This window comes from Amblyomma americanum, chromosome 5, assembly GCF_052857255.1.
Source record: "Amblyomma americanum isolate KBUSLIRL-KWMA chromosome 5, ASM5285725v1, whole genome shotgun sequence".
In the NCBI taxonomy this organism is placed as follows: Eukaryota; Metazoa; Arthropoda; class Arachnida; order Ixodida; family Ixodidae; genus Amblyomma; species Amblyomma americanum.
Window position 1 is genome coordinate 151,174,299 of NC_135501.1, and position 16,831 is coordinate 151,191,129.

At 46.4% G+C, this 16,831-nt stretch overlaps 1 protein-coding gene across 1 annotated transcript; it reads left to right on the forward strand.

The window, feature by feature from the left end:
• The first annotated feature begins 854 nt into the window (after nucleotides 1–854).
• LOC144134266 (histone-lysine N-methyltransferase PRDM9-like) lies at nucleotides 855–16,291 on the forward strand. Its single transcript, XM_077667217.1, has 7 exons — nucleotides 855–927; nucleotides 9,755–9,850; nucleotides 11,319–11,395; nucleotides 11,896–12,099; nucleotides 12,991–13,228; nucleotides 14,648–14,813; nucleotides 15,145–16,291. Exons 1-5 carry the CDS (start codon nucleotides 855–857, stop codon nucleotides 13,075–13,077), a joined length of 537 nt encoding a protein of 178 aa, XP_077523343.1. The 3' UTR covers nucleotides 13,078–13,228; nucleotides 14,648–14,813; nucleotides 15,145–16,291.
• The last annotated feature ends 540 nt before the right edge of the window (nucleotides 16,292–16,831 follow it).

Genomic DNA, 16,831 nt, shown 5'->3' on the forward strand with positions numbered 1-16,831 from the left:
CTCTCCGAAGTTGCAAAGCATGCGGAGGAGTGCCGCCAGTTGGCGCGCTCTTTTACCTTGGCATTCCAAGGCCGCCAAAAGCATCGTCACGATAACAATAACAGGCAACACGTTTTTCCGATAGGATCCCTAGTTTGGCTCTGGGTTCCAGGCACACCACCAGGATTGTCGTCAAAATTCCGTACAGAATACCACGGCCCTTATCACATCGTCCAGCAAATGTCGCCTGTGAATTACATCGTGGAGCCGCTCAACCCCTCTTTGGACTTGCGCCATCGCGGCCGAGAAACCGTCCACGTCAGCCGCCTGAAGACCTACTACGACCTGCTCCTCTTGTCCTCGCCGTAGGTCGCCAGGGTGGCTCCTCTTCGTTCCCGGGGCAGTTGTAGCGAACCATGACGGCTGTGCCTGATGCTGCATAGGCAGATCATTGACCAAGCGCTGATGAAGACGAGGCGCCGATGAAAGATGAAGCGCCGCCGCGCTGCACGAGATCGCTTGTTTGATTGGCCGTTGGCGCTGCCCGCTGTCATGCTCGCCGTTTTGTGTCGCCCGCCCTGAACTCTTTCCTCTGACCTATTTGTGCACAAACCCCCCTTGCACTAATCACTTGTTTGTATATAATTACTGGACGAGTGTAAAGTAATATTCATCGCAAAACCTTTAGAAAGGTATCACCAGTTGCGTGATAGTATGTAACCATAAACTGATTTTTTCGTTCCTAACTGTATTCTTATTGCGTAAACCGCTAAGCACTCAAGCAGAGATAGCCGTTCCAAGTGGCGGTTAAAGCACAGAAGTTGAGAGAGATCTTTGCTGAGACTTTCATGCGATGATTGAGACAGCGAGCGAAGATGACTTTCCAGAAATTGGTCACTATTTCTCGGACGAACATCAGCGAGAAGTACGAGCTGATGCTGAAGCTGGGTGAGTGAACTCTTTTTGACTGCCTTCCTTCGGAGCAGCTTCTTTGAAAATCAGTCTTTAAAATTTTTCTGCTATTAATGTATTTTATGGCTACCAGAATGATGCTGTTTTCAACAAAAATGCAGTAACTGTGGGTATTATAAAAATTTCGGGCCCAGATTCAACGGCTCAGTCGCCCACCAAGACAGATTGCTAACATGATTGCTAACGTAGAAGGAGATGCAAACAGAAAAAGAATTGAGGAAAAAAGTTATGACTCTTACCTGCATAATTACACCACTGAGGCCACTGCTTCCTTAATTTACGAAACCAAAACTGGCTCCTGCTAAACGTCCAACAAAGTCCAGCTCCCGTAAGTATAAGCAAAGAACTGCCACACTCTGTAAAGTATGAAGTGCTGAGCTAATTCTTATAATTTTACGACTTCGGCTTCTTTCCTTCTTCAGTTGTTTATGGGCAGTGTGCACGCCTCTGAGTCAGTTTCACCTCACAGCGATATCGGAGAAAGAGTTATCGACGACTTAGCGTAGAAATTGGAAACCATATTGAAGCAATATTTTGTTCAGCTCAGAAAACAGGTAGCTTTCCAGATTGAGCAGAGTCGAGCTGATGTGATCCGAGTGCTGCGAGCTATTTCTTTCCTTATGCAAATGTTATTTTATACGTATGTCAGATGTTGCTACATATGTTGGCTAAGAGAGGCGCCGTAGTGGAGGGCTCGGGATAAATTTAGACTAACTGCCTGGCCACAGGTTTTTTTTTTAATGTACGGTGACTTATCACGTACAGAACATGGGAAAATTACATTTTGCCTCCTTCAAAATGAGGCCGCTTCGGTCGGGATTCGATCCCACGTCGATCCTTAATTGAGCTCAGCAGCCGAGTGCCACATAGCCACTGAGGCTCTGCAGCAGGTAAAATATAAAGGAAAAAGACAACCATCCGAACATGGAGTTTCTTACTGTTAACTGGAGGGAAAGCTGGCGGCACCGCACTTTAGCCATCATGGACGCTCAAAGCATCATGGGCCAGTGAGCTACCTGGTGAAGACAAAAAATTTTGTGGGGCCATAAAAAGAACGAAAAATAAAGTGTCCCTGCCCCTGCCACCTGGTGCGGAAAGCCAGACTTTTTGTCAAACAACGACCCAGGAGCACTCAAGATCTTCGAGACGTTTATTATAGAGATAAAACGGATAAAAGAGATTTTCGACCAAAGCAAACGCTTTCAAAAGATCTTTTACCGTCAGGATTCAGTCTGTCCTAACAATACGCTTAAAAGAGGCCCTTAGAAGACGGGGCCTATCTCTGCCCTCTCAAATATATCTTAAAGGCGATTGAAGTTTTAGCGGGAAAGGAATCTTATTTTGGCGGGATTTTGGCCTCGGTTTGGATACCAGGCAGACGGCTGGTTCTATGTCAGCCCTATTTAAGGCGCCTTATAGACCACAAAAGTTTTGGCGGCAAAACATTCCATTTTGGCGGGCTTTTCGGGCTTGTGGTGCACGGGATTGAAGACGGGTTATATTACTGCCCTCTTTAATATAGATAGCAGACGACACGCGTTCCAGCAGAAAGGCCTATCTAATTCTGACGGGCTGTTTGGGCTCGGTGTTTTTCTCAAGAGTACACGCAGTTGCCTGTCTCGACGCTGGCAGGCGGCGGTGGCCCCGCCATCTTTGCGGCCTCCACGGTGCACGCCTGGAACGTCACACGCTCTCTTCGTAGTTCAGCCTGATTTATATGATGTGAAGGTTCCTCATAATCGTGCTAACTTTGGGGGAACCTGTATTCGCACGTAACCCTTACCACAACTCTGCCACGTTTCCCCAGCAGCGAATCCCTCATCCTGTTTCTCCGCTGCGCGGCGGCCATTGCTTGTGCCCTCGTGGGCTCGCCCTGCTCTCCGCGCTACCGCTACGCGTGAGTACCCTGTGGACCTCCCATCGTCGCTCTGTACTCGTTCTGCAGCAGTCTTCGCACAGACCTTTGCGTGCCTGCAGCCCTATCCGCGTCGCTGCCTATATATACTAAAGCAAGGTTGCAATGGTTCCTTCGTGCTGTTTCCTCGCTGCACGGTGGATATCACGCACTCTCTTCCTTTCAGCTCTTTGTCGCTGTTCGATCTCTCCCGGCGTGGTGCTGGCCACCATCGAGCGTGCAGACCTCTTCGCTGTGTAGTGGTTCTTCGGTGGTCTTTTTCTTCTCTTTCCACCGTGTTGCGTCCTCGCGCCTCTGAGTGTGTACCATTCACCAGTGCTTCCGTCCGACCCCTGAAAGCTATGACCACCTCTACATGCGTTTCGTCACTCACATCTCCTTCTCTGCTGCTACCTGGGCCAAGTTGGTGGCAGTGAGTGGTGGATTGTGCTTCCTGGATTGGCTGCAGCGACTCTATGATATCTTCGAGAGCTGCGGTCACTGCAGCAGATGAGGTGGCCAGCCAACTGCCGCATACACCACCGGAAGTGGGCCTCGAGGCCCCTCTGCTTTTGCGGGTGTCATATTGACTTACCTGCTACAGGACGTCCCACCGCCCACTGTCATATATTGACCTGTACCAGCTGGGCTGTCCTGTACCGGCTGTACATTCAGCCCATTTTTCCAATGTGTCCTGGATTAGAACTCAGGAACCACATTCCCTCCTACTCGCTCCACGTGCCCCTCAGCCTCTCTGTCTTTATACACACCTAATCCCTCCACTATCCCACTCCCCAAGCTCGAGTTCCTAGCTATGCTTGTTTTCGATGATAGCAGAACTGTAAGTCATTATGGCCCAATATTGTCACAGTACTCCTCTTATCTTGTTCGCATGCATTGGTGTGGCTTGATTCACTTTATCAAGTTAGTACACAGAATCTGCTTTCGCTGTTGCTAATTTATTCACCGTGCTCATGTACTCTCGCCTTCGAAGGTGAGGAGACTACACAAGCACGGTGAATCAAATCCAGGCAGGAAAATAATTTTTGAACGTATTATTTATTTACACTGCACTGTAGCTGTACCAGAAGCACCATTACTTCTTCTCAGAGTCGAAGCTGCCATATGTGCATGCAAAGCAGAAGATGCATTTAACATTTGAGTCAAAACAATGTCGACGCATTTCCTTGCACGCGTTTCGCTTAACTGGTCTCTCTTTGAATTGCAGCATATTGGTCAATAACTTTGCTGCTTATAGAAACTATTGTGGGATGAGCGAACAATCAATATATGCCACGCAGTCTGTGCAAGGAGGCGCGAAAGTTCACGATCTGCTTGTGCCGCATTATTTAATTTAAACTGGTTTAGGTCGCTGTGCCATGGACAAAGCAGTCAGAGGTATTTTTATATTTTTGTTCTGGTCTGCCCACCATCTAATGAATGTTTCACGACATAACACAGTTTCCTATTGCTCTCCATACGTCTTATGTCTCAGTTTATGATACCTGGGGAGTGGCATTATTAAGATGTCCCATTGTGCGCCCCGCGCACAGACGACTGTCGCGAACGTAGTATGGAAAAGCCGTAGTAGCGTGAACGTAATGGCACACGACACCAATAAAAAAATTCTGTTTTCCAAAATCCCATTAAATGTTCTTAAGTTGTTCAAGCAGTATAAAAACATTAATTCCTGAAAGTCTGCCTGTTATGCACACAATATTTTGTTTCTGGGGTGTGCGATTACTTGAGAGCAAGCCGTATCTTATTTTGGACAAACTTTACATTTACATGCCTTCCTGCTCAATTGTTGCAATTTATATGCAGGATATTGAATATTAGGGCATTTTTGAATATCGAACAACGTTTATGTTTGCATTATTTTTTGGCCAAAAGTAGTGGTTCTGCAGTCGGTAGCTCTACGTTCCATGAACCTTAGAACGCCCATGGTGGCTGAGGTGGTCTCGACGAAGCTGCATGCTAACTCCCAGGAACGGGGCGCCAGCTTTCCCCCTAAGTTTTAGTAAGAAAATTTATGGATCCGAACCCATGGTATGCTGCTACATATGCCGCACATAGTTTAGCTCTAATTCATAATTCAGCTCTATTAATTGCAGGCTAAAAAAACCTTGCAATAGCATATAGACGTTACCTCCAAGTATTCCAAACGACCCCCCCCCCCCCCCCCCAGTTATAGGCCCACCCTGGAAAATGTTTTTAGCTGTATTTGTGGGTGGATTGAAGTGCATTGTAGTGGAGATTATTGAGTGAAAAATGCGGATTTGTGAATTAGTTGGGATTAGTGGGTGTATTAAGGTGGATGATTGGGTATAGTCAGTGCAGTTCCATATATGATAATCCAATTGAAGCTACTCAGACATTGTTTAGACTTTCAAATTTGGTGATGCTGATGACGGCACGGCCCTCTCTATCAACCTTAGAATTCCATTACGGAGACACTCGGTGGTTTCTGCAAGACGCTACCTAAATTCGCATTAATAATTGGCACGCGCGCGCACGCGCGCGCGCGCGCACACACACACACACACACACACACACACACACACACACACACACACACACACACACACACACACACACACACACACACACACACACACACACACACACACACACACACACACACACACACACACACACACACACACACACACACACACACACACACACACACACACACACACACACACACACACACACACACACACACACACACACACACACACACACACACACACACACACACACACACACACACACACACACACACACACACACACACACACACACACACACACACACACACACACACACACACACACACACACACACACACACACACACACACACACACACACACACACACACACACACACACACACACACACACACACACACACACACACACACACACACACACACACACACACACACACACACACACACACACACACAAGTACAGACAAATAATACAAATAGACGGCCATTGGACAGAGTAAAACCATGCCTTCGTTCATTGCCCCCTTGACTGAATGTTCACGTTTTTAAGAGCGGCCTTTTTTTCTGTGAAAATTGCCAATCCTCCAAGGAAACTGTTCCAGCAAAAAAATGCTGCCACTGTTACAAATGTTTTGTGAATGTATAATGCAAACTATACGGTCCCTTTTTGCGTCAGTACAAGTTACTATAAAAGAAACTGAATTCGGAGACTGCCGGCGCGGTTAGACGCCAGACCTGTACTTGTCTTAAATACGTCATGCGTAAATTATTGGCAAAATTGATAATTAATGGAAACCCGTGGAAACGTTGCTTCGATTTCCGATGGTGCTTATTGTATCACTGTCGTTACAGTGGGCCCATAAATTTTTTCGGGTTATACCGTCGTGGTGGCTCAGTGGTTATGGCGCTCGGCTGCTGACCCCAAAAGACGCCGGTTCGATCCCGGCTACGGTGGTTGGATTTCGATGGAGGCTAAATTCTAAAGGCCCGTGTACTGTACGGTGCCGATGCACGCTGAAGAACCCCAGGCGGTTGAAATTTCCAGAGCCCTCCACTACGGCGCTCCTCATAGCCTGAGTCTCCTTGGGACGTTAAACCACCATAAACCATTTTTCAGTTTACTGTACTCGAATATTACCGCAAAACTTCGGCACAAAACGAAACTGCATTTACGACTGCTTAAAGACACGTCATTTGCGGTACAGCGTGTGACAGAAAAAGTTAAATCTTGTTCACCTCTGCGGTAAAATATTAAATGAGAGGCGTGCTACGGATATCCATACTTTTTGAGAGCTGCATCATAATGCAGCGTTCTTTTTTCTCTTTTATGTCTAGCGAGAGCAATTTATTAGGGAGCAATCAAAGCTCAAGAACTTTTCTCGGAGCATGTTTCACGACCGTGTTGTTGTTGGCTTTAGGTATTTTCACATGCATACTTTTTAGAGCTTGTTACACTTTCTTTTTATGGTTTTCATTGCATACTTACTGAAACATCATCGGTATATTTGAACTTGAACCTTCGCCTGAAATTCCCCCCGCAGTCCCCATTCTTCCAGAAAAAAGAAAAGAAAATATATCCATCCATGTTTTTAATGATACTCACCTCCACTGATTCGTTTCACCAATGCAGACCGGCAACTATGGCAAGAAAATCAAGGACACGGGTTCAGTTCTACGCAGGCGGTCCCTTATTCGACGCTCTGCTTGTAACCTATATTGGACCAACACTGGCCCAATACACGCTGGTAACACCTCATCCTTCTGTCTTTGTTTTGGGAAGCTGAAGTGAGTTTAGCCTCGAATACTCCTCTGGCGGGAAGTATTCTTAAGCAAATTACGGGACGTTAAAATTATGTTAACCCCACAGTACTGACACAGTAAAAGCCTTTTAGCACAGTACTATTCCCTAATGGCATGAAAAAAATTCAGTGCGCTTGAAGTTCCTTCCAATAAAAATGTTTGAATTGCACTCAGTCTTCATGAAATCTAGTGTCGTCGCTGCAGGCAATAGTAGGCCACCTGCCAGCAAGGGGACGACGTCTGAGCACAGCATGTACGTCGCCCCTATCGAGTTTAGCCTCACTTTCTCTGTAAATTTAAGTTGTCAATTACTGATCAATTTGCTCATTTTTTGGTCGTTTTACCACCATATATAGAGCAAGACCGATCATATTGAGCCAATACTTTTGTGCCAATAGTTTTTTTTCATTCACCTCCAACATTAGGTGGACTCTTTAAGGTGCAGTAAGAATGTCTCAAACCTTGAGACCAGTGGAGAAGAAGCGGTGTGTGTTGAATGCACGGATATACTGTAATAATGTGCAGTACTGTAGGGGTGCTGTGCAGGACTGTATAAACGTTGCAGTACAGTATTGACTGGTGCTCTAAAGATAAGAATTCGTCCGTCACTCAACAGGCAACCTCATCACGTGCCTTTAGATTCCTAACAGCTAACGCAGCCTACAAGAAAGCTGCCGCTGCATTTTAAGTAAATGTGAAACTCCGCATAGACACGGGTGATGTGCCTTGCCTGCGCGCAGTGACGCCTGACTGAAGTGCCCGACACTATTACCAGATTTAGCTCTAGCAATGCAAAAAGTACCTTTTGAAGTAAATTTTACCTTTAATTCTGAGTTTTTGGAAGCATGTAGTTACCCGCAGCGGTGGCTCAGTGGTTAGGGCGCTCGGCTACTGATCCGGAGTTCCTGGCTTCGATTCAGTGTTCATGTTGTGCGTACGTCTCTCTTCTGTCCTTGTCTTCAGCGCTAGTTACCATGTGCCTTCGACTTTACACAGTTTTAAAAATAGGCTTATTGAGTTAGAGCAGCGCTTTTTTCGGCATAACATTGTCAGTGGTGAAGTACATCAGAATACAGTTAAAGCGTGCTAACTAACAAGCTAGGTATCTAATATTGAATATATACTTAATAACTGCTACCATAAGGCTCTTCAATCACAAAGGCATGTAGCCCATGGTAAGTTGTATTCATATCAGTTTTTGGAATTTCGAAAACGCCTTGGCCCCTGGTGCTGTCGCCCCTGGTGCTGTCGCCCCTGGTGCTGTCGCAGGCTTGTAGGCAAAGCCCAACAAATTTGGCCGATATCATGCCAATATATGTGTGCTTTCGAGAAGCTGGCAGGCAAAGCAACCTCTCCAGTGCACGTAACTCGTCGAAATAGGCAAAATTTATTGGGCCACAGCGCCGAGGTGAATGCGTTTCCGAAATTATAACTGGTATGGCTATTACTTGCCGTGGGCTACATGCCTCTAAATAATTAAGGAGCCTAACAGTAATGGTTAGAAACAAACTATTCAGTATTAGTTAACCAGTCTGCTAGTTATCACACCTTAGCTTATATTCTGATATACTCCACCGCTGACCATGCTATGCCGAAAAAAGGGCTGTTCTAACTCAGAAATCCTATTTTTTTCAATTAGTGCAAGGTCTTAGGCCGCCAACCGCACATTCTGATGCTTTCTGAGCTCAATCCAGCCTCTCGGACGAATCCACCGGATATACTATTCCTATAATTTAGACAAAGTGTTTGTTTACTTTTTAAGCGTCATCTTTGTCTCCCGCTTCACATATTGCACCGCAGAAAAAGTATTTCTTGCTGTTTCTTATTGCGATTCATTTGTGCACGTCATTATCAGGCTCATCGGACAAAGAACGCGAGCTCAAGCCAGATACATAAGCCCACTGCGTGGTGCCGTCAGCTGGGGGCTCCTCCCGTCAAAGGACATCATGCCGAACGAGAGAAGAGAGGACCTTCAGAGGATAATTGACGTTTAAAGACACGTAAGTTACCAATTTCTTCACCCTTGCAAGGTAGGATTGCTAGAGAATATATATGTGCATTTCATCTGTTTATTTGCTACAATGGCGGGTGTTTCAGCGACCACTTTCAAAACTTCCTAAAAACAGTACGTTCGAAATTGGAAGTCTTTTCAGGAAAATACTCTCAGCCGTGGCGGATGTAAGTTCACTAAGAAATCCTGCAGATTACCTAGCTCACGACCTAAGATTTAATGACTGTCTTTTCATTAGCTCGCTCAGAAGGTTAGTGGATTTCACAAGGTTACTTTGCTTACCTCTGCCGCCCTCTGAATCGCACTGTCCTCTTTTTGGTTTCCGTTATCATTCTATGTGGTAATTTAAAGCCTATGTACTGTGGTGAATGAATGATTACACAAGCTTACATATGTGCAGCTTTTCTCAACGCTCAACTGAAGAAGTCATAAGGAACACTTTTGGAGTAACTTTGCTTTACACGAACAAAAAAATAAATAAAGCGCGATCCATTCCCGGCCTTTGCGAAGAACACGTATACACGCATGCCGTGTGGGACCTAACGTATCCCACATTATTTGACTTATTTGACTCTGTGCAGTTGAAGCTGGTGACAGACGCTACCCAAAGCATGCCGTCAAGGAAGTCAGCTACGCGGAGGACGCCGAAGACCAGGGGTCATCCGGCCAGCCCTCCTGTGAGTGCGGAGGTTCCTGGGGGAAGCCCCGTTATTTAGTTATTCCCTGTGCACCTCGCATGTTCGTAAAAGCGATATCAAGAGAGGTGTACTCAGTGAGACCAGAAAGCATGTGACAGACCCATCGCTATAAAGAGCTGGGCAGCAGTACATTAAAAGCTAGGTCTAAACAGGAAGCATACACGACGAATTATTGAGGGTTCTTTTGGAACTAAAGATGTATTAAGTGTTGAGGTGCATGACCATGTATGCCTGCGCTCTTTGACTGTTACCTACGAGTGAACCTATAAGGACTTGTGCACAGTAAGGTAGTCCGAAAAGAAAATGAAGACTAAGCAAACTTTCCTCAGGAGTATTCACGCTGGAAAAGAAATTTTCTAGCTGAATTTCCAGCTGGGGTGACATTTTCTCTCCGTACGTGGACGAGACTCGAGCTGTAGCTACGGGGGCTGAAAATTTTACGGCTGGAGACAATTGGAAGTGTAAATTGTCCAGCTGAAAGCAAGAAATGTTCCAGCTGGACATGATTTCCGGTTAAATAATCTAGCTACAAACATATGTAGTTCTAGTTGGAACTGGGCATTTCCAGCTGACGTTCAATAACAGAAGCAATACCACAGTTTTCAGCTAATCTTCTGCAGAGTTTCGCTGGAACAGAGTCCGTTAGCAGACATATGCTAATAAAGCAAAAGTAATAAAGATGGCTTGCTAATCCAGCTAAGAATCGGCAGAGCTTTGGGCAAATGAATGGGCTTAAGTTCTCAGACGTTAATAGCTAGGGATAACAAACGGTGCGATGTTTTACGATGATGAGGATTGCTGTTTTGTTTTCTTTAATAGAACGTTATAGAAGACACTTGGTTATGCTGTAGCTTAATTGTTTGTTTCTTTAGCACGGAATCGTAATGTTCCGTTAAAGCCACTCTATTCGATTCTATGCCACGAGCCATGCTTAGAGCAACTATCTTGTGATCAAATGCAGCCTCGCCCGAGACGTCTTACAGCGGGTACTGCTGCCTGAGACGGCAGCGAAAAGAGATCAAGTACATGGAATGCGAGGAAAACTCAGACGAGGAATACCTGTGCGAGTTGTCTTTGAAAACCGGTTCCTGGCTTGCAAAACGATGACGGGAAATGCGGACTTCGTTGTAAGTGGGTCTTTAAGCAGAACTAGTAAGTGATGAACATAGGAAATGCAGTGCAAATTGTCTAGAATCTCTGGCACTCTTGGCTACTTACATGCTTCACACTAGGGACCGGCCATTTGGACAACTTCTTACAATGCTAATGTCTAGCGCAGAGAAGGCATCCTTGAAGGTTTCATTTTTATCATGGAATAATGAGCCATGGTCACCCAGGCGTGCATATTTCAGGCACAGTTTGAGCGCCCTTCAGTCAGCGAGCATTGCATACAAAATGTCAGCATCCTCGCATCATTTTCTGAAACCACGACCTGGATACTCTGTAGTTTGCGATGACTGCGGAATCGACTACCCCGGTGACTGCCCCGAACACGGACCATTGACCCACGTCAAGGATGTGGAGGTGAGTGCCATGCACGTAAACTTTTGAAGGCAATCATAAAACGCTGTCTTCAAACCGCGTTCACGTCTACCTGTTTGCGGCCGGCGTAAAGGGAGCCGATGAACACTACCACAGCGAACTTGCCCTGCGGAGACAGAGGTGCTTAAATGCGCGCCTTCACCTTAATGGACCTCTCGACTATGGAAATTCCCTCTCCCTCTTTTTACTGCCTGTTTCATTTTTGCCCTGACTGGCGTGGTTCCTTTCCCACCAAGCTTGAGCGAGACTGTTAACTGCGCCTTTCCTTTTGACCTCACTGGTATACACCACATGCACGCCTTTTCATTCTTTCAGCCCGTTTCAAAGACTACCACATTCAAGCGAACGCAAATGAAGAGAATTGTCGAGTCTGGAACTTCAGCTCCAGAGAATATGAAAAGTGTAATCTGTGCATTTCCAGTGCATAAAAAACGTTAGCCAGTGGCATTGCAGGGAGCCTCAAACTGGCACGTTTTTCGCAGGTGGAGGTTGTGACCCGCTTCATGCCAACAAAACCCTCCCCGTGGGCCCTGTCCATCAGCCGCTCTACCATTAAAGGGGCCCAGCACGGTGTGTTCACGCTGAAACCACTGCCCAGGAAGGTCTACTTTGGTCCACATGAGGGCGTCAAGGTGGAGAACAACGGAGAGGGCAACGGCTACAACTGGCAGGCGCTTCAGACACAGGTCTTCTTTAGAACTATTGAGGCAGTGGTTAGAGAACTTGTCTTTGCACCTTGTGACAGCTGTTTGATGGTTATCAAAGAATATATTTTTGCTCAATGGCTATACTGGCATCACATATGACGTGAAGGAACTTTTCAGTGAGTAGGCTAACTCTTTATACCTTCCAGGATAAACCTACATATCGCCAGATGTATGATCGAAATGCTCGACCCGAAGCTCTCTTGGCAAGATCTTTCAATTACGGAGGGTAGTAGGTTCAAAGTCTTTGTCTTAGCGAAATATCTGGCTTACTGAAAAAGCACAGCAAACAGTTGTGTTTAAAGGCGTGGTATGTGCCATGCCTTGGTTGAATTCAGCTTCACAAGTCATCAGTGTAGACATTGTTGCTGTCTCCTATGCTTTGGCGTTAGGCTAAGATTGACCAAAACCACCCTTAATACATTCTTTCGGAATGTTCCTGGGATTCTTCAATCTTTCAGCATTATTCATAGCTTTTGTTGGTGCACAATGACTCTCAATGCGTACTTCATAGAAATATGTTCGCAAGACTGGTCAATTTCTTGCCACTCGAGAAATGGAACGTGGTGCTCAGGAGCATGACCTTTCAGAAAGGAACCCCCCTGCAAAGCAGGTAATACCATCATCGGCTGGAGGATACAAGCGACTCGAGCCACATTTCGTGATCTTTGTTTCGTTCTGATTTCTTTTGGTTGTCTCTCTTTGGGGTCGTCCACCGGTCAGTGGGAAGCCATGACAAAGGACTAAAAGAAATTGCTGAAATAAAATGTAGTAAATATACGACCCCTTTACTTCATCGTAGCTTTCAGCAGGCTTGTGATGGAGAGGCGAAAAGAAAAAAGCTTCACTGAGATTGTTTCACGGTGTCCCTAGGCTGAAGCTGAGGACAGAACACCAAGGCGATCCGCAAAGACGGCAAGATATTCCTGGGGGACAGATCCAACTGGATGCGCTACGTGAACTGCGCGGCCAGTCCGCGGGAGGAGTGCCTGGTGGCCATCAGGCGTTCCGGCAACGTATACTACTGGACGCCCAAGGCCGTGGGCGCCGGAGAGGAGCTCCTCGTTTGGTACGGCACAGCGTTCGCTCAGGTCGCGGCCGCCCGCGGAAGGTGAGGGTCTCGTCATTTCATGCCAACGATGAACAACCGCAAATGGGTTGGGTGAGCTGATTAACGTTGACAAGAGATTTTCGAAAATCTAAGGACTATTATGGATATCACCTATGTTGGGCTACACGGCTCTCAATAAATCAGAAGCTTAACAGTAACAATTAAACAGTTAACTAATCTGTTTAGTTCACCAGCTTTGTATTTAGCACGTATTAAAGGAGTATAAACACCAAATTTTTGCTTGCGTGCTTTCTTCCTTCAAATCATGTGTTAGAGGTTGATATGCATAGACAACGCCGTGTTAATCGCCTAAGGCTGCTACATAGTTTATAATTGAATTTCTTCTTGATGCTGTTTCAGTTTAATCAGCCCAACGATGGCTGTGTTTAGGTCACGCGAGGAATGAAAAAAAAAATGACAGTACAACTGCTGATTTGTCAATTATTGCCATTCCAGCTCTTGAATCAGGCTGGTTTAAGTGGCTCCCAGTAGTACCTGCGAAAGAGCATGATTTCTTGCACTCTTTTTTGGCGGACAGCGAGAGCCTCTCCTGAGTTTTCCTTGCTTCCCCCATGGCATCTCCTGAGCTATCTCCACATATGTTTCGCCGCATGTGGCTCAGCACGGTGACGGCACGCCGGTTTTGCATCGCGCTAGTCCTGGCCGCGCGAGCTTCGCCCTGCCATAGTTCGCTCCATGTCGGTTGGCCTTTAGATGTATTCTCATACACTACACCGCTGACAATGCCATGCTGAAAAAGTGCCTTTCTAACTCAAAAAGCTGGTTTGAAAGCATTGCTGGCAGTGATACGCCCTCTATATATGGACCACGAATGGCGCCAGAATATTCGTGGTTGGGCAGCTTAAAGAAGGAAAAATAATGAGAGATTGGAGGGAGGGTCAAATTTAAAGCATACATGATGCGTTTGTGCTATTACTCCTCGTGAAGACAAAATAAACGAGAGAAGCAAAATAACAAAATGAACTTTTGAGAGCTTCGAATACTCGCCTGCCAGCGAGAGCACTTAGCCACGCCCTCAGTATTGGAAAGCTTTCTCCTCGTCAGCGTCTCAAGGAAACGCTGGGAAAACATTTGGTTAGGTCTGCCAGGTCTTTGGGATGGTGGCCGTAAACCCTCGCCTCCCTCTTGGCGCCGACACTGACATAAACGTCTATTTCCCCCGCTCTTTTGTCACCTTCGGAAGAACGGCCAGCGTGCATGCAGTTGTCCTTGCCAGTACAGAGCTGCGCCCGTGGTACTCTGCACAAGCAACTGCACAAGGTGACGATAACAAAGCGGTAGTAACTCTTCTGAACACGTGTGTATAGATGTGAATTTGTGATGACTGAAGATTAATTCTGAACCTTCTGCTAATTCGTTCCCGAGCTCTCCACAAATTGTCCGTTTTTATACCCTCAGGAAATGGAAATCACGAAGCAAAACCGAAACCGCTTTTCTCCTGCGACGCATGCGGCGAGCTGTTTTCTGCGCAAGACGGCTTGGAGAAGCACAGGTGGGGCAAGCACCCGCAGAGGCCAGAGGGAAGGTACCGCTGCACCCACTGCCCCTTTTCGAGCAATGAAAAGTAAGACACCTTGTTTTTTTTTTGTTAATATGTAGATACACCTGCGACAAAAACAATGCTGTTCCAATATCTATATTCAAGAAGGGCAGGAAGAGGTGGGGGCAATAGCTCGGTGCTACAAGGGGAAAGTGTTTCAACAGGATGCAGTTGAATCATTGAAAAAATACGCTTTTTCTTTCGGCTCTCCTCCTGGACGAACTAGTGACACTAGGAGGTGGATTCGCGGCCACGTGTGGTAGCATGCATTGGGCTTTTTAGTGTATCACATCTGCGTCATGAAATAATAAGGCTGACATGCTCTTCCCTCCTTGTTTCGTTCGCTTCCATCCAGAGCTAATGCCGTCACACACGAGAGGACCCACACGGGCGAGCATCCCTTCATGTGTCACGTCTGCCAAAAGTGCTTCACTCAGCAAGCAAGTCTCACCCGCCACCAGCTGATGCACTCTGGGGAGAGGCCACCTGTGTCCCCGCTGCGGAAAGGGGTTCACCCAGAGGGGAGACCTCAACAGGCACCTTGTGACTCACACGGAGGAGAGGCCCCACGCCTGCTCACAGTGCGGCAAGAGGTTCACGCGACTCGGTGGTGAAGTGAGACATGAGAGGGTGGTGCACGGCTGCCAGTACCAGCTGCACTGCCCGCACTGCGGGAGAGTGTGCTGGGACGTGGCCCATATGAGAAGACACGTGCGCACATGCAACGGCTTTGCTGGGAATGACCAACCACAGTACAGCGATGAGTGAGGGACTCAGTGCAGTTGAAGCCATGTAAAAGCGAGGAAGAGAGTATGCCAGTCGTAGAGCTGACGTGAAAGTAGTGTAAAACAAGAAAAGGAAAGCCAAGGCAGTCATCCTAAGCAGTAGTTAGCGAAGAATAGACCGATTTCACAAAGGCTACTGCGCATGTGCCTGTTTACGGGAAGAAGCCAAGAGTCATCTTGGTTGCAGTCCTTCGTGGCGCTGTCTGCACGGAAGCCCACTTTATTGGCATCTTGATTGCATTATACCAGGTTGCAGTAGTTTTCCGCAGTGTCATTTACTGCGTTGAGCTAAATGCAACAGAGGCGTCACTACGAAGTTTATGGATTCAATGCTAATCACAGCAGACGCAGCGCTGAGAGGGTATTCAGTTGCAGCAGGGAGTGGATCGACTGACCGCTTCGGCAATGTTGCGCTTGTTACTCGGACCCTGTCGTTAAAAGTCCTGCAGGTGACGATGAAAACGCGCTTGACCGTTACTTTGGCTCATTTTGCAGAAAGAACAGTTCTACGCATAACGATGCATGCCATTAAGAGCATGTGTAGATTTCTTGCCGCCTTATTTCGCCGTGTTAATATTCGTTGCATCCACCTCGTCTTTCACTAGAGCTGTGTAACAGTACGTTTGGTGTCTATTTTTCCATCATGGTCCTCATTTAAAACTGTCCATGCAGTAGTTATTTTGCTTCGTGTCAACATATAAATATATTCACAATGTGTTCGCCCTTGTCCTGTTGTTGGTTTGTTCCCATTAAGAAGTGGTGCTTGATACTGTTTTCATTGTTTTATTAAAAGGTGTAGTTCTGCATGCGCCAAAAATAGGAGACGGGCAGGGATTGGCAGGAAAATTCATTTTCCACCATTTTCAATGTTCACTGTATTGTTATTTCGTACTTGTTTAGAAAGCGTGCCTCACGCTGCTGTTATCGCATTGTTTTCATCGGATTGCCCGCTGTTGTTTTGCATTCGGTGACCATTGTGGTCACGCTGTGCTCTTGCTAAAGACCTTTCACAACGCAACTCAGTTGCAACAAGTTCGGCATTTGAGCTATTTATTCTAGTTTTTACTACTGTTTATGGTTGTGGTTATGAGCACTTCCTGCTGTATATATTGCGCTTGCGTTTTCAACCTACCCTGTAACGTCCCTGTAACTAACAGTATCAATAAGAAGTGAACAAATAAAGAAAAGCACATGCTCTTTGATCAGCATAACATGGATCTAACTCCCATGACCTGACTCAACTTCAACTGTATGAGC